General features: G+C 40.1%; 1 protein-coding gene across 1 annotated transcript in view; it reads right to left on the reverse strand.

Annotated features, from left to right (window-relative positions):
- ELP2 (elongator acetyltransferase complex subunit 2) overlaps nt 1-18,512 on the reverse strand; it is a 55,879-nt gene that overhangs the window by 14,023 nt on the left and 23,344 nt on the right. Inside the window, exons 10-17 of the mRNA XM_069568684.1 lie at nt 16,887-16,987; nt 16,568-16,699; nt 10,704-10,853; nt 7,855-8,043; nt 4,938-5,007; nt 4,350-4,445; nt 4,150-4,207; nt 3,495-3,567 (exon numbers count right to left, since the gene is read on the reverse strand). Coding sequence (XP_069424785.1) covers nt 3,495-3,567; nt 4,150-4,207; nt 4,350-4,445; nt 4,938-5,007; nt 7,855-8,043; nt 10,704-10,853; nt 16,568-16,699; nt 16,887-16,987 — 869 coding nt within the window. The remainder of the gene's footprint in view (nt 1-3,494; nt 3,568-4,149; nt 4,208-4,349; nt 4,446-4,937; nt 5,008-7,854; nt 8,044-10,703; nt 10,854-16,567; nt 16,700-16,886; nt 16,988-18,512) is intronic.

Below are 18,512 nucleotides of genomic sequence, written 5' to 3' on the forward strand. Positions count from 1 at the left end.
GGCACTCTATCTATCAGATCTAGGCCCTTAAATCTATTTCTCATTCCACTGTATAATCATAAAGGATTTGATTTAGGTCATAGCTGAATGGTCTAGTGGTTTTCCCTACTTTCTTCAATTTAAGTCTGACTTTGGCAATAAGGAGTTCATGATCTGAGCCACAAGTCAGCTCCTGGTATTGTTTTTATTGACTGTATAGAGCTTCTCCATCTTTGGCTGCGAAGAATATAATCAATCTGATTTCGGTGTTGACCATCTGGTGATGTCCATGTGTAGAGTCTTCTCTTGTGTTGTTGGAAGAGGGTGTTTGCTATGACCAGTGCATTTTCTTGGCAAAACTCTATTAGTCTTTGCCCTGCTTCATTCCGCATTCCAAGGCCAAATTTGCCTGTTACTCCAGATGTTTCTTGACTTCCTTCTTTTGCATTCCAGTCCCCTATAATGAAGAGGACATCTTTTTTGAGTGTTAGTTCTACAAGGTCTTATAGGTCTTCATAGAACCATTCAACTTCAGCTTCTTCAGCATTACTGGTTGGGGCATAGACTTGGATTACTGTGATATTGAATCGTTTGCCTTGGAAATGAACAGAGATCATTCTGTCATTTTTGAGATTGCATCCAAGTACTGCATTTCGGACTCTTTTGTTGACCATGATGGCTACTTCATTTCTTCTGAGGGATTCCTGCCCGCAGTAGTAGATATAATGGTCATCTGAGTTAAATTCACCCATTCCAGTCCATTTTAGTTCGCTGATTCCTAGTATGTCGACGTTCACCCTTGCCATCTCTTGTTTGACCACTTCCAATTTGCCTTGACTCATGGACCTGACATTCCAGGTTCCTATGGGATATTGCTCTTTACAGCATCAGACCTTGCTTCTATCACCAGTCACATCCCCAGCTGGGTATTGTTTTTGCTTTGGTTCCATCTTTCTCCACTGATCTCCAATAGCATATTGGGCACCTACTGACCTGAGGAGTTCCTCGTTCAGTATCCTGTTATTAAGAATACTTAAGTGGTTTGCCATTCCCTTCTCCAGTGGACAGAGTACATCATGAGAAACGCTGGATTGGAAGAAACACAAGCTGTAATCAAGACTGCTGGGAGAAATATCAATAACCTCAGATATGCAGATGACGCCACCCTTATGGCAGAAAGTGAAGAGGAACTAAAAAGCTCTTGATGAAAGTGAAAGAGGAGAGTGAAAAAGTTGGCTTAAAGCTCAACATTCAGAAAACGAAGATCATGGCATCTGGCCCCATCACTTCATGGCAAATAGATGGGGAAACAGTGGAAACAGTGTCAGACTTTATTTTGGGGGGCTCCAAAATCACTGCAGATGATGACTGCAGCCATGAAATTAAAAGACACTTACTTCTTGGAAGAAAAGTTATGACCAACCTAGACAGCATATTGAAAAGCAGAGACATTACTTTGCTGACTAAGGTCCGTCTAGTCAAGGCCATGGTTTTTCCATGTATGGATGTGAGAGTTGGACTGTGAAGAAGGCTGAGCGCCAAAGAGATGATGCTTTTGAACTGTGGTGTTGGAGAAGACTCTTGAGAGTCCCTTGGACTGCAAGGAGATCCAACCAGTCCATTCTGAAGGAGATCGGCCCCAGGATTTCTTTGGAAGGAATGATGCTAAAGCTGAAACTCCAGTACTTTGGCCACCTCATGCAAAGAGTTGACTTATTGGAAAAGACTCTGATGCTGGGAGGGATTGGGGGCAGAAGGAGAAGGGGACGACAGAGGATGAGATGGCTTGATGGCATCACTGACTCGATGGACGTGAGTCTGAGTGAACTCCGGGAGTTGGTGATGGACAGGGAGGCCTGACGTGCTGCAATTCATGGGGTCGCAAAGAGTCGGATATGACTGAGCGACTGAACTGAACTGAATCATGTTAAAAAACAGATTCATGGTTTACTAGGGATAGGGGCGGGCCTCCCTGGTGACTCAGATGGTAAAGAATCTCCTTGCAAAACTGGAGACCTGAGTTTGATCCCTGGGTTGTGAAGATACCCTGGAGAAGGGAATGGCAACCCACGCCAGTACTCCTGCCTGGAGAATCCCTGGAGGCAGAGGAGCCTGGCGGGCTATGGCCCATGGGATTGCAAAGAGTCAGACACAACTGAGTGACTAAGCACAGCACAGCACAGGACTGGGTGTGGATGGTATCTTCATTATGATTATAGTGATTTCACAGGTATATGCCAAAATTTATCAAAGTGTCCAATGTTCAATTTATAGTACACTTTGTTGCCATTCATTTGCTAGGTTGTGTTGGACTCTTTGCCACCCCATGGAATGCAGCATACCAGGCTTCCCCGTCCTCCACAATTCCTTGGAGTTTGCTCAAGTTCGTGTCTACTGAGTCAGTGATGCTATCTAACCATGTCATCCTCTACTGCCCTCTTCTCCTTCAGTACACTCATGACACCTAAATAAAACAGCTACAGAATGTTAGCTTAAAAGAGAAATGCCCATGCTTGTTACAAGTGAGCCAACTTCAAAAGGAGAAAATATATGATTAACAGTGCTCTAAGACACAAAAAAGTTTGCTCAGTAGAAGCATAGTTGTTACTGCTATTATGCCCTATTCTACCCAAAGGCATCTGTATTAACAGAAAGAAAACTCTCAGGACCACCCTCACAAAGAGGCCAATAAACAAAGAGAGGTGGGGGAAAAGGAGCATGACATTATTTCTTAGGGTGACCCTCAACTCAACACAGGCAAATACAAAGAAGCCACAGCAAGAGCACGGACAAAAAACAAACACACAGAAAAAAACCCAAAACAAAGAAACCCAAAGGTGGCCATCCAGGTGGGCAGCTCTTACCATCATGCTTAAAACAAGTAAATAAATGTATTTTCTTGTTTAAAACAAGTAGATAATTTGAGGAAATTCAGAGGAATGCATGGGTCTCAGATCGTTCACATTATCCTCCACAGGATATAAACACTGAAGAGCAAGTTCAAGACCATTCCCCCAGGCCACTGTCTGAAGTGCACGATTCTGCAGCACCACCTACTGGTAGCTCGCTGCCCTGGCCGCCCCCCTGCCTCACCATGGCATGGGCCAAGGGACTGACTCCCCTATTAGGTCAGCACCCTGAGCGGCCTCAAGAAATGGTCAGATGAAACGCACACGGGGTTTTGCCTTCCCCTGTGTCTCCAGCACTCCCATTACTAAAAGTTTTTATCACATTTTTAGGTCTAATTTTCAGATATCTGATTAAATTGTTTTTGAGTAGGGGCATAAATAGGCTCAAGCCAAGTACTGAAAAACAAAACTGTGCAGCTGAGACAGATTTAAAAGGCAACTGCAAGCTTCTGAAGAGACAGATGGAAAAGAGGCAGAGAAAGCAAGATTCAGAAAAATCAGGCACCTGTGGCCTTTCATGTTGAATTCTGCCTGCATCACTAAGCTTGCAGGAGCCTGATTTAAATAACCTGTGACCAAGCAGAACAGAAAAGTAACATGCCCTACCTTACAAGCTGAGGCAAGCAGAGTCTTTGAATTGCTACAAGCAACACAAAATATTTCATAGCCATGTCCGTATCTAAAATTCAAAAACAGAAAATGGATGACCCTTGTATTAGGAAATGTATCTATTCTCATGCTGCAAATTTTTTTAATGTGAAAAGATTAATCTCTCTAGCTAACACACAGTTCTTTTAAGAAACATTTCTGTCAAGGGAAGTAACTGGGGTAAAAGCAGAGAGTGGAGAAAAATGTAACTTCCTAGCAATAATATAACTTATTCAAACTACTAAATTAAATACAAGTTTTCACCCCTAACCAGTCAGTACAATAAATATTAATAACAAATCACAGAAAGGTTTGAACAGGGAACCACTGTAGGAAAAAAAGTAATAGTTAAAAAAAAAATTGGTGCTATGCCTCTCTACTTTAAAAAATCAAAACCAACAAATCTAGTAACTATAATACACAGCATTATAAAAATCTAAGTAAAGTTTGATTCTCACCCCTTATGAAGGCTACCAAGAGATCTTTATCTTTAGATCTGGGGGTGGGGGATTGTAGCTAAGAGGAAAGCAAAGGAGAAAATCAAATTGTGGGGGGAAAAATACCACAAGTTAGGATAGAATCAGACCAAACAGCTAAGTATAGTTTAACTTACAGTTTTTGAACTTCAGGCCACAAAGTATTTTGCAGCAGATGGTCCTCAGTGGGAGGTTCTATAACAAATTTACAGTGTTGCAGTTAATTTTTCTATTTTCATGCAAGTGAATTCTGAAGCACAGATTTAGGTCACCGGTGACAGATACCACACTATGTGTACTAATGATTCTAGTAAATCATACTTTTGCCTTTTCTTACCAGTAAGTAAGGAGGGTTGGAAGGCCACCTGGTGATACTCGAAACCAGCACTATTTAACAGCTCCTCTTCATCAGAATGCTGAGAAGCCATATCTCCTAGTTTAAAAGAAGCATCAACATCATGAATGTGGTCCCATCTTTATGTCTCCTACACACATCCCAATGTTAAGGCCACCAGTGAGAAAGTGGCGGCACTTCAAGGGAGGGTAATTCAGTGCTGTTCACGTGATTGCAAAGCCAAGGGTATTTCCACTACTCCGGTATTTTCCATATGTGCTGTAGTCAATTTCATAAAAATTCCTTCATTTTCCTTTGACCGAATATTTCCCAAACTTTTTATAAACTATGGAACGCGTTTTTCAGGCAACCCACATTAGTATCTGTGGTTGGAAGCGCTCCACGAAGTACACTTTGTAAAAGCAGCACCTATTTCAGGATGTGCAAGGATACATAGAGTAGTTGCCTGTACTGTGATCTATAAAAAGAGAAATCACCTGTAATGAACACTGGTACATGTTATACAAGTGTGTAACTAGGTGGTAAGTACCATTATAGGTTCAGTAATTCTGGAGACGAACTCAGTCTTACCCTGAAAGACAGCTTTATTGGATAATCCCAAAGCGGGGACAGTAGCTCCTTCTGGAAGATCACTGTCTTGCTGGAATAAAAAATGTGAAACACGTCTTAAATGCTAAAAAGATACTGTTACCTCAGGCACTGCGGGGAAAAAAAAATGCTATGCTCATTAATGCTGAGAAGCAGTGTAAAGACCACTTACACTGAGGGTTATCTACCCAGACTTCCATTTTCTGAACCAAGAAATGAAATGCTAAGCATTCATTCTCCAGCAGACAGGCTCCAGCTAACCCCAGCCCCAGCCCCCACCCAATCCATAAAATTGGGTATCCTCTCATCCACAAGCTCACTGAACCCTCACAGTTCAGTGGGTTTCAGGGTTTGACAAGGAAAGCGCTGTGATGGCTTCCAGCGAAGAGTGGGCTGAAAACAGAAGGCCTGAACCTTTATTTACAAGAGAGTCTCATGGGTACATCCCTGGTGAGGCTCATGCAAACATGTTTCCCAGGAAGCCACTGTCATAGTATTTTCATTAAACATACTTAAAATTTTGAGTATTTTAAAACTTTTAAACAGAGTACTCTTTAAAGTGGCAATGCTTATTTAACTTATACGCAGAGTACATCATGAGAAACGCTGGGCTGGAAGAAGCACAAGCTGGAATCAAGATTGCCGGGAGAAATATCAATAACCTCAGCTATGCAGATGACACCACCCTTATGGCAGAAAGTGAAGAGGAACTAAAAAGCCTCAAGATGAAAGTGAAAGTGGAGAGTGAAAAAGTTGGTTTAAAGCTCAACACTCAAAAATGAAGATCATGGCATCTGGTCCCATCACTTCATGGCATATAGATGGGGAAACAGTGGAAACAGTGGCTGACTCTATTTTGGGGGGCTCTAAAATCACTGCAGATGGTGACTGCAGCCATGAAATTAAAAGATGCTTACTCCTTGGAAGGAAAGTTATGACCAACCTAGATAGCATTTTGAAAAGCAGAGACTCTACTTTGCCAACAAAGGTCCATCTAGTCAAGGCTATGGTTTTTCCAGTGCTCATGTATGGATGTGAGAGTTGGACTGTGAAGAAGGCTGAGCGCCAAAGAATTGATGCTTTTGAACTGTGGTGTTGGAGAAGACTCTTGAGAGTCCCTTGGACTGCAAGGAGATCCAACCAGTCCATTCTGAAGGAGATCAACCCTGGGATTTCTTTGGAAGGAATGATGCTAAAGCTGAAACTCCAGTACTTTGGCCACCTCATGCGAAGAGTTGACTCACTGGAAAAGACTTTGATGCTGGGAGGGATTGGGGGCAGGAGGAGAGGGGACGACAGAGAAGATGAGATGGCTGGATGGCATCACTGACTGGATGGACGTGAGTTTGAGTGAACTCCGGGAGTTGGTGATGGACAGGGAGGCCTGGTGTGCTGCGATTCATGGGGTCGCAAAGAGTCGGACACGACTGAGCAACTGAACTGAACTGAATCCGTTTATATGCTGCATATCAATTAAGTTATTGCGAGTGAAACAAATACTAACCATCAAAACTGGCACATGTCCATAAGCTAACAGTATTTCTTAAAAATCTAAACTTTCTATTGATGGAACTGAACACAAACATGAGCAAGGGGAATTTAAACTCAACAACACTGATTACCTGAGACACTGGATGCTTTATTTTAGAAACCTAGAAAATGAAACACCATGGAAAAGAGCAAAAAAAGAGGCATTCCTACATATCCCAATATTTAATATGGGAAAAAAATATAAAAAGCACACCACACCATGCTCAGTCTAATGACCACAATCCAGGCCCCTCTTTTGATCTTGTTCTACTGTCCATTAGCATTAGAAACTATGTAACAGGATCTTTCCTCTTCTTTACCTAACTAAGGCAGCCTGTGGCCAGAGGTGTCCATGGGACACTCTAGGAAGCACAGCTGGACATTTCTTTTAAAATGATTCTTTTTTTTCCTCCCAGACTGGTGCTAACATCCCTGCCTTCAAAGTCTCTGAGCTCAAAGGTATCCTGTTCCCACATCACTCTTCCCCACAAAGCGCATTTCATCACTTCCTTTGTTCAGGACCCGTCGTCAGTACCGGAGTCTCAACTATGTCTGGCTCCCAGGTCCTCTACCATTAGACCTTTCCCCAGTTCTCCATTTCCCTTGGTAACACTTTTCATTCAAGCAGCTCTGACCACTCCACTGCTCTCTTTCTCGCCTTCCTTCTGCCTATTAAAAGTGTACTTACCCTTCTCAAGCTCAGAAGCAAATTTGTGACCCAACTCTAAGGACTGCAAATGACTGTATGACATGCATTTCTGTCTAACACAACTACCTGGCTACTTGCTTTCCCTTCCCTCAAATCTGGTTACTTGATAATTTTTATAACCTATGTATTTTTATAAGTGCTCAAATCTTTTGTAGAAAGAGGGTAAAAATGAACATTAATAAAAACTTACCCCTTTCAAAATTCAAATGAAGCCCCATTTTCTCATTACTACAGTGACACTTCCTTTTATGACTATTACCTTAGCCAACACAAGATTCAGCAATTAACTGGTTTTATCTAACAATTTTAAGTACATGAGCTCCATTGCCCCCTACCCCTAATCTGCATCAAGATGATCATCTCCTTGAAAATACAACCCATTGTGTTTTATCACAGTTATCAAACACAGTGAATATACATAGTATTTGTAGCTTAATATTTTAATTCTTTACAGTGTCTTGGGCTTATCTGTTATAAAATTTATTATACTAATATTTAAATTACTGCCTGTATAGTATACGCAAAAATTTATCAAGCCAATGATAAAATGATTTGACTTCCTTTCTACCCATACTCTCCACTTACAGCCTTACATAAAACTTCTTTAAAATGTTATATGAAGTGGCGAGATCTAGTTAAAACATTTAGGGGAATACTCACATTACAAAGCACATGATTCAGTGACTGACCCGTAATGGCACAAAAATTTTCCACAAAATTCCGAGGTGCAGAAAATACTCGAAGAACTTTTTCATCTGCTCCAGACACAAACTGAAACCTATTGATCATTGCCAAACATTTAAGGTCATATCCATGTATCTGAGGCCTTGCAATTTCATGCCAAGTCACCTGGATGCCAAAAAAGATTAAAAAAAAAAAGATCACATGTTTCAAAAACTGAATTCTTTTCAACAAACAAAGTATCAGACATAAAATGATTCATTATGCCATGAAAATGTGATCATGGGGCAGATTCATCCATGTTATTATAAACAGTTCAATACATTTTCTTGCTGAGTAGTATTCCTTTTGTATGGCTATACCACAAAGTGTTGATCCACTCACCTACTCAGATATCTGGGTTGTTTCCAGCTGTCTTAGTGAGAAAACAGTCATGAACCTTCATGTACAAGTCTCTGTATGAATATATGTTCCTATTTCTCTTGAGTAAACATTTCTTGTGGGTATGAGAATTGAATGATTATATACTTTCTAATAAACTGTCAAATTATTTCTCAAAGTGCCTATACATTTTACAATTCCACCAGCAGTGTAAGAAAGATACAGCTACCCACACCCTCATCAGCAATTGTGCAAGTCAGCCTTTAAACATTAATCATTCTAATAGTGGTGTAATGGTATCTCATTATAGCTTTAATGTGCATTCCCTAATGACTAATGGTACTGATCTTTTCCTATTCTTATTTTCCATTAATATATCATCTTCAGAGAAATACCTTTTGCCCCATTCCCCCCCTCCTCTTTTTTACTGGATTGTTTGTTTTTGATTTTACTGAGTTCTAAAAAGCTCTTTATAGACTCTAGATAAAAATCCTTTATCAGGTATGTGTTTTGTAAATATTTTCTCCCAGCTTGTGACTCATCTTTTAATTTTCCTGACAGCATCTTTCAAAGGATAGAATTTCACATTTTGGATAAAGTCTGATTTACTGATTTTTTTTTTAAAGAATCATGAGTAAACAACAACTGAGTAATACTGGTAGCAAATTACTAAGAGTCACAGAAAACCACTCCAGAATCATTTGCCTTTTTTGCTTGACTATAGTGTGCTCCCAATGTTCTCTATTAATTTTAATTTACCAAAACGCTGCTAAAGCAGAAATGCCAAAATTTCATTAGCACTCACAGTCTGACCCACAGTCAGTTTCATGAATTTTTATCAGAAACTGAGTATACTTTGTAGTATATAGCACAGTTCAATAATTTATCAGTGGTAAAGTTTTATTGTGGTTTTTGAAAGTTTAGGGCCAAGACTGAAAAGTTTCTTCAACAAAAGCTGGGCTCACTATTAAGTGACACTATATGATATTAGAAATTAGCTTTTACTGCAGATCTGACAGTGTTTCCTAATGAATTAAAACTAAAATTACAAGGTAAAAGAGAACTTTTTTGTGGAACTAAAGTAAACACATTTTGGCAACTAACATTTCAATTGTTTGAATTAGAAAGAATACATGTGTGCTTAAATTTTTTACTGAAATACAGTTGAAATATGTAATGTTATGTTAGTTTCAACACAGTGTACAACATAGTGATTTGCCATTTAAATACGTTACAAAACAGTCACCATAATAGATCTAGTAACCACCCACCTGTCCTCGTATGGAGTTGTTAAAACACTACTGACCATATTCCTTATGCTCTGTATCATACCCCTGTGACTTATTTATAACTGAAAGTTTGTGCCTTTTAATCCCTTTACCTATTTCGCCCAGCTTCACACCTCTGGAAAACACACACTTATTCTCTGTATAAGTTTGTTTTCACTGTTTGCTCGTTTGTTTTTTAGATTACACAGATACATCACATTGTCTTTCTCCATCTAACTTGTATCAACTAGCACGGTATCCTCTAGATTCATCTATTTTATTATAAATGGCAAGACTTTAGTTTCCTCTTTAAAATTTTTTTTACTTTTTAATTTCACTGAAGTAAAGTTAATTTAAAAGGTTGTGTTAATTTCTGCTATACAGCAAAGTGACTCAGTTATATACATATTTAAGACTTCATTTTTTAATGGCTAATATTCCATTGTATGTATACCATGTCTTCTTTATCTATCAATAGATACTTAGCTGCTTCCATATCTTGGCTATTGTTAATAATGTAATCATTTACAATAATTACATTAAATAAACATATGTACTGTAAATAATGCTTCAATAAACATGGGAGTGGATGTATCTTTTCAAATTAGTATTGTTTTCTTTAAATACCCAGAAATGAAATTCCTAGATCATGGGGTAGTTCTATTTTTAATTTTTTGAGGAACCTCCACTCCATTTTCCATAGCACTGCTACAATTTACAATCCTACCAACAGAGCAGGAGGGCTCCTTTTCTCCACATCCTTGACACTATTCACTGTTTGTTTTCTATTTGATCACAGCCACTCTGAGAGATGAAAGAGAGTATCTCATTGTGGTTCTGATTTGCAGTTCCCTGATGGTTAGTGGTGAGCATCTGTTCACACATCTACTGGTCATCTGCATGTCTTCTTTGGAATGCTTCAGTTTTTAAGAAACCTATTTTACAGGGTAGCTATATCATTTTGCATTCCCACTGGCAATGTATGAAAGTTCGGTCTCTCTGCAACCTACTACCACTTGCCACTGTCAGTATTTTATACCTCAGATATCCCAGAGGGTGTGCAGTGGCATCTCATCATTTTAATTTGCATTTCCCTAATGGCTAATGTTGCTGCCCTTCTCTTCATGAGCTCAGGGATGTTCTTTTCAAATGGATCCGTCAAGAAGGAAGATGTTTTACCTGTGACTGGTCTTTTCTCTTCCAAGGAGCAAAAAGTCGAGTTGTCTGGTCAGTACCAACAGTGATGATAAATTCTCCTTCTGGATCCCACGTTAGGTCTTGGACACCATCAAAGTGTCCTGAAATAACAATCTCTGGAGTCCACTCTTTCTGCAACAAAAGTGTTCATGATACATCAAAACAATCAATGTATTTTCATTCAAAATTAAGTCTGATAATGCCTTCAGCCCTCAGGTCCGATATGGGAAAGACCGTGACTCCCAAACAAGGTGAAAAGTTAAGTAAAAAAGATGGAAATTCACAGTAACAGGATCTGTTTTTCAGTCAAGTAGATTAGAACTTAAACATTCAAATATGTGTTATGTCCTTCAAAGCAGTTTCCTTGGGGAAGTCCCCTCCATTTGCCATTTGTGAATGCTTCCTGGAACCTAGACATTACCCAATCGTTCTGTGCCTCAATTAACTCTACTGTAAAAGAGCTACCTAGCTCCTACAGTCATTATGATAGTCAGATGAATCTATATTTATACAACACTGGCACATACTAGGTATCAGTAATACACAACCATTTAATTGTTAAACTAAATAATAAAGAGTACTGGGTAACACGAGTCTGTAGATGACCAACTCTCTTTGTTAAGTAGAAAGCTGCAGGTGTAGAGGACAGAGGTTAAATCAAACCTAGTTAGTCTACCTCCTGAGGGAGCCAGCACCAGTAACCAGGAAATAAATAATGAAATGCTGCTGCTGCTAAGTCGCTTCAGTAGTGTCCAGCTCTGTGCAACCTCATAGATGGCAGCCTATCAGGCTTCCCCGTCCCTGGGATTCTCCAGGCAAGAACACTGGAGTGGGTTGCCATTTCCTTCTCCAATGCATGAAAGTGAAAAGTGAAGTTGCTCAGTCATGTCCATCTCTTTGCGACCCCATGGACTGCAGCCTACCAGGCTCCTCCATCCATGGGATTTTCCAGGCAAGAGTACTGGAGTGGGGTGCCATTGCCTTCTCCGATAATGAAAGGAAATATAGAAAATGTCCACAGAGCATCTTTTGGAACAACTCAAGTGGTATAAAACTTGAACTTTAGAGAAAAATTAAATTTATATAAATAGCTAAAAGGTCATTCAAAGCCAATGCTGATGAATGCGGTTAAGCCATTTTATTTTCTGGCCAAAAACATAAACAGGCTAGAACAAAGAAATGCTGTTCATTTCTTCTGTGATATAAAAATTGACTCTAAAGTTAGCACTAATGAGAGTTTCCAAAAGATTCAGAAAAAAGTACAGCACTGTTGACTATCAACACAGCTCTGAAGGGCAGCATTTGTTTTTAGAAATTGCCCTTGATTGTAACAAATGTGTGTGGGATGTGGAGAGTGGAGGCAGCTATGCATACTTGGGTGGCAGGGGTAAATGGGAACTCTATTTTCTGCTCAATTTTTCCTGTAAATATAAAATTTTTCTAATAAATAAAGTCTATTAAAGAAATACTCTAAATATTTGGTAAACTATTATAAATCTGAAATCAAGTTTTAAGCAAAACTACAGTGAAATTCTGTCCTCTGGTTTGAGTAGTAGAGTTCCTCCCTACTCATCTAATGCTTTTTCTTATGAAGGCCCTCAAAGACCAGATAAAATATGGCTCAAAGGAGCTCTTAAGAACAAAATTAAATTTATCCTAAAAAAGTCTTATTGGAAAGTGTCATAGATAATGATTCCCTGGTTCATATAATAGTAAAAACAATCTTAAAGGTCAACTCCAAATGGCAGATACAAAGGGGAAAAGTGAATCACTGCATGTACTGAGAATTCAAATCCTTCTATGACACAACTATTACAAAGCTCACAAACTAAAGGTCAAGCAAATTCATGAATCTGTACCTAAATAAGTACCATGCACTAACCAACTGCACCACTCAGGATACATGAATTTTTCCTTTGTAAGGGAAGCCATTAGATGCACATTCAAACTCTGCTGACTCAATTCTGCTCAAAGGTTCTGACTTCTTTCATCTATTTATTTAGAATATACAGTATCAAGTATGTATCAGGCCCTGCTTTTCACACTGTACAAGTATTAACTCATTTTAGCATCATAAAATCCCTCTCAGTAAAGTTCGGTTCAGTTGCTCAGTCGTGTCTGACTCTGCGACCCCACGGACTGCAGCACACCAGGCCTCCCGGTCCATCATCAACTCCCGAAGCTTACTCAAACTCATGTCCATTGAGTCGATGATGCCATCCAACCATCTCATCCTCTGTTGTCGCCTTCTCTTCCTGCTCTCAATCTTTCCCAGCATCAGGGTCTTTTCAAATGTTCTTCACATCAGTATGGCCAAAGTATTGCAGTTTCAGCTTCAGCATCAGTCCTTCCAATGAATATGCAGGACTGATTTCCTTTAAGATGGACGGGTTGGATCTCCTTGCAGTCCAAAGGACTCTCAAGAGTCTTCCCCAACACTATAGTTCAAAAGCATCAATTCTTCGGCACTCAGCTTTCTTTATAGTCCAACTCTCACATCCATACATGACTACTGGAAAAACCATAGCCTTGACTGGATGGACCTTAGTTGGCAAAGTAATGTCTGCTTTTTAATAAGCTGTCTAGGTTGGTCATAACTTTTCTTCCAAGGAGCAAGCGTCTTTTACTTTCATGGCTGCAGTCACCATCTGCAGTGATTTTGGAGCCCCCCAAAATAAAGTCTCTCCCTGTTTACACTGTTGCCCCATCTATTTGCCATGAAAAGATGGGACCTGATGCCATAATCTTAGCTTTCTGAGTGTTGAGTTTCAAGCCAACTTTTTCACTCTTCTCTTTCACTTTCATCAAGAGGCTCTTTAGTTCTTCTTCACTTTCTGCCGTAAGGGTGGTGTCATCTGCATATCTGAAAATTACTGATATTTCTCCCAGTAATTATGGATATTTCTCATGATGTACTCTGCACAGAAGTCAAATAAGCAGGGTGACAATATATAGCCTTGACGAACTCCTTTCCGGATTTGGAACCAGTATTCTACGTCCAGTTCTAACTGTTGCTTCCTGACCTGTATACAGATTTCTCAAGAGGTAGGTCAGGCGGTCTGGTACTTCCATCTCTTTTAGAATTTTCCAGAGTTTGTTGTGGTCCACACACTCAAAGGCTCTGGCATAGTCAATAAAGCAGAAATAAATGGTTTTCTGGAACTCTCTTGCTTTTTCAATGATCCAATGGATGTTGGCAATTTGATCTCTGGTTCCTCTGCCTTTTCTAAATCCAGCTTGAACATCTGGAAGTTCATGGTTCACGTACTGTTGAAGCCTGGCTTGGAGAATTTTGAGAAATTACTTTACTAGTGTGTGAGATGAGTGCAATTATGTGGTAGTTTGAGCATTCTTTGGCATTCCCTTTCTTTGGGTTTGGAAAGAAAACTGACCTTTTCCAGTCCTGTGGCCATTGCTGAGTTTTCCAAATTTGCTGGCATATTGAGTGCAGCACTTTCACAGCATCATCTTTTAGGATTTGAAACAGTTCAACTGGGATTCCATCACCTCCAGTAGCTTGGTTCATATTGATGTTTCCTAAGGCCCACTTGACTTCACATTCCAGGATGTCTGGATCTAGGTGAGTGATCACACCATCATGATTATCTGGGTCGTGAAGATCATTTTTGCATAGTTCTTCTGTGTATTCTTGCCACCTCTTCTTAATATCTTCTGCTTCTGTTAGGTCCATACCATTTCTGTCCTTTATTATGCATATCTTTGCATGAAATGTTCCCTTGGTATCTAATTTTCTTGAAGAGATCTCTAGTCTTTCCCATTTGCACTGATTACTGAGGAAGGCTTTCTTATCTCTTTTTGCTATTCTTTGGGACTCTGCGTTCAAATGGGTATCTCTTTCCTTTTCTCCTTTACCTTTCGCTTCTCTTCTTTTCACAGCTATTTGTAAGGCCTCCTCAGACAACCATTCTGCATTTTTGCATTTCTTTTTCTTGGGGATGGTCTTAATCACTGCCTTCTGTACAATGTCATGAACCTCCATCCATTGTTCTTCAGGCACTCTATCAGATCTAATCCCTTGAACCTATTTGTCACTTTCACTGTATAATCCTAAGGGGCTGATTTAGGTCATACCTGAATGGTCTAGTGGTTTTCCCTATTTTCTTCAATATAAGCCTGAATTTGGCAATAAGGAGTTCATGATCTGAGCCACAGTCAGCTCCCAGTCTTGTTTCTGCTGACTGTATACAGCTTCTCCATCTTTGGCTGCAAAGAATATAATAAATCTGATTTCAGTATTGACCATCTGGTGATGTCCATGTGCAGAGTCTTCTCTTTTGTTGTTGGAAGAGGGTCTTTGCTATGAGCAGTGTTCTCTTGGCAAAACTCCAAAATCCCTCTCAGTTCAGTTCAGTTCAGTCACTCAGTCGTGTCCGACTCTTTGTGACCCCATGAAATGCAGCACGCCAGGCCTCCCTGTCCATCACCAACTCCGGAGTTCACCCAAACCCACATCCATTGAGTCGGTGATGCCATCCAGCCATCTCATCCTCTGTCGTCCCCTTTTCCTCCTGCCCCCAATCCCTCCCAGCATCAGAGTCTTTTCCAATGAATCAACTCTTCGCATCAGGTGGCCAAAGTACCGGAGTTTCAGCTTTAGCATCATTCCTTCCAATAAACACCTAGCACTGATCTCCTTCAGAATGGACTGGTTGGATCTCCTTGCAGTCCAAGGGACTCTCAAGAGTCTTCTCCAACACCACAGTTCAAAAGCATCAATTCTTCAGCGCTCAGCTTTCTTCACAGTCCAACTCTCACATCCATACACGACCACTGGAAAACCATAGCCTTGACTAGATGGACCTTTGTTGGCAAAGTAATGTCTCTGCTTTTCAATATGCTATCTAGGTTGGTCATAACTTTCCTTCCAAGGAATAAGCGTCTTCTAATTTCATGGCTGCAATCACCATCTGCAGTGATTTTAGAGCCCCCAAAAATACAGGCTGACACTGTTTCCACTGTTTCCCCATCTATTTCCCATGAAGTGATGGGACCTGATGCCATATCCTTCTCAGTAGTTTTATTACTGTCCATATTTTACAGATGAGTAATCTGAGACAAAGGTTCGGTAATGTCCTCAAAAACATAGCTAGTAAGTTCTGGGGCCAAGATCCACATGCTCCTAACACTGTTTCTGTCATCCCATTTCCCCAAACCCAGAGAAACAGGTCGGAAGCAAATTAGGAAGCAAGAGATTGGAATAATACTGTAAAGCAGCTATTATACCTACCTAGAGAAAGATTATTCCTCTCCAAGAGAGTAAAAAGTGTAAGAGAGATCTAGAAAAGCCCAATATTTGCAGGATCATTTAGAATTACATATATGAAGAGCCCCTGAGAGCATTAATATATTCCTTCATAAAATAACAGGTCCTTCTAAATGCTCTTATGTCAGTCAGTCATTCAACAACTCAACAAATTATCAGTGGAGCACCTAGCTAACCAACAGGAAAACATCAAATTATGTTATCTTGCATAAGACAAAGAAATTGAACATTTTAGGAAAAACTCTCAACACAAAATGTATATAGCTTAAGGGAGAGCTTAAATTTTATGCAGTTTAAACTTCACTTATATAAAAATTTTAACTACATGCAAATTTTAATATTGCAACAATGTTAGACAGTTGAATTTTATTATTAGAAAAGCATAAATTTCTTACTTAGTATAACAACAGAATAACATCTACAGAAAAAGTGGCGTCATCTGAACTTAAATGCCTCTACTAGGTTTCTGAAGAGTGTTAGAGGTAAAACAACACTGTTTCCCTTGGTTTCACTTACGATTTACTCTATTTGATCAGAAATGATTTAAAAGCATTTTCCTTACTGGGTTGGTAGCATTCTGTTTCCAAAGGTGCAACGCTCCGTGGAAAGCATGAGCGATGATCATGGAGCCATCTTCATTGAACTGGCAATCATAAAATCCCAGGGTATTGCCACCCACTTCTCCTACTCGAACCTACTCAACAATACACAGAAAACAATTCATAACCGATTTCTCACAACAGAAACCACTGATTCCAGAGATTGTGTTCTCATTTATTTAACATACACGAAGAGTGAACATCTGTAGCTCTCGGAACACTGACTTGGGATTTACTGCTTCACGTACTCATTTTTCTTTTCCTTAAATATTCACATTTTACCTGTTCTAGCCAAACTCCTGACTCTTCATCTGGAGCCCAGAGAATCATGGTTTTATCCATTGAGGCAGACAACAATCTCATTGGCTGTTGTAGGATACCATCTAAAGGAAAAAACCAAACTACAGTAAGTCCTCTAAATAAAAAACTCAAATTGCACACTTTCATAGAGGCAAAGTGCGCTCGCCATGTCCAGTCACATAAGTTAGTTCACGTGTCTAGCATGCATTTGTCACCTGTATGTATCCTCTACAAGTGGTCATGCTTTTGGGTACTTTACAGCACTGTATAGAGTCCAGTGGTACAGTATCGTTATTTTAAGCTAGATGTGCAAGAGGGCGACTTCACTGAACTCCTTGCTGTGCGATACAAGGCACTTTCTAATGAAGACCTCCAATGAAGAATTAGGAGGCCCACAGAAAGGACGAAGAGAGAAGAGAGGAAAAAGAAACTGAAGAACTGAAGAGATTCACGACACAGGAAACGGCAAGAGGATTTTCTTTACTTGAGGAGGCACTGTTGGTTTTTCAGGCACGGGACCTGAACGTAGACCAGTACCCGAGGGTTGGAGCAGCCATTCGGAATGCAATCCAGTGCTACCTTGTCATCTACGACAAGAGAAAGAGAGCTGCTACCCAGATCATCACTGGATCATTTTTTCAACAGGCTTACATAGAACTGAATCCAGGAAAGAACCAATCCTTTGCCATCAACATCAGGTGTTGGGTGAGACTGCAGCCTGGCCTTCATCTTTTGACAGCCCTTCAGCTCTACCATCTCCCACCTCTTCTCCCTCCTCCCGTCAGTAACTCTTCTTGCCTGATCACTTGATGCCAGCCCCTGTATGCCAGCTGTTGTACTGCACTACTGTACTTTTCAAGGTAAAATGCTCTAAGATTAAAGATGTTTTATTATTTGTGAGAAAGTATTATACATTTATTATAGTACTGTACTATATAGCTGAGTGTATTAAGCTAAAAAGGCAGGTTGTACAAGCGCAAATGCATATTGATATCATTTTAACAGCTACAAAACAGTTTTATGATTACATAAATATGTGTAGTATAAAAGGATAAAAAGTGCATGGGAATAACTGAATTCAGCCTTAAGGGAAGGATGGAGGGGGAAGAGTTCAGGAAAAACTACAGGGATCCCCGTATCTATATCTAATTTATCTCTTATTTTAATTAATTTATTTATTCTTGGTTGTGCTGGGTCTCCATTGCTGCGTAGGTTCTCTCTAGTTGTGGCAAGTAGGGGAGTGAGGGCTTCTCACGGTGGTGGCTTCTCTTGCTGTGGAGCACAGGCTCCAGGTGCACGGACTTCGGTAGCTGCGGTGTGTGGGCTCAGTTGTGGCTCGCAGGCTCAGCAGTTGGAGCACACGGATTCAGTTGCTCTGCAGCATGTGGAACATTTCATGCCTGAGATTGAACCCAGGGTCCCTGCACTGGCAGGAGATTCTGATCCACTGAACCACCAGGGAAGTCCTATAATATCTAATTTATCCTTTTTAAACTGCAGCAAATATGACATAATATAATAAAAGCTGGATGGTGTTACCTGAGCATTAATTACTGCTGCTCTCTATTCTTGTCTTGGGGAAGGAGCTGGGAAGAGAAAATGGGGCTG

This window comes from Ovis canadensis, chromosome 23 (assembly GCF_042477335.2).
Source record: "Ovis canadensis isolate MfBH-ARS-UI-01 breed Bighorn chromosome 23, ARS-UI_OviCan_v2, whole genome shotgun sequence".
NCBI classification, from domain to species: domain Eukaryota; kingdom Metazoa; phylum Chordata; class Mammalia; order Artiodactyla; family Bovidae; genus Ovis; species Ovis canadensis.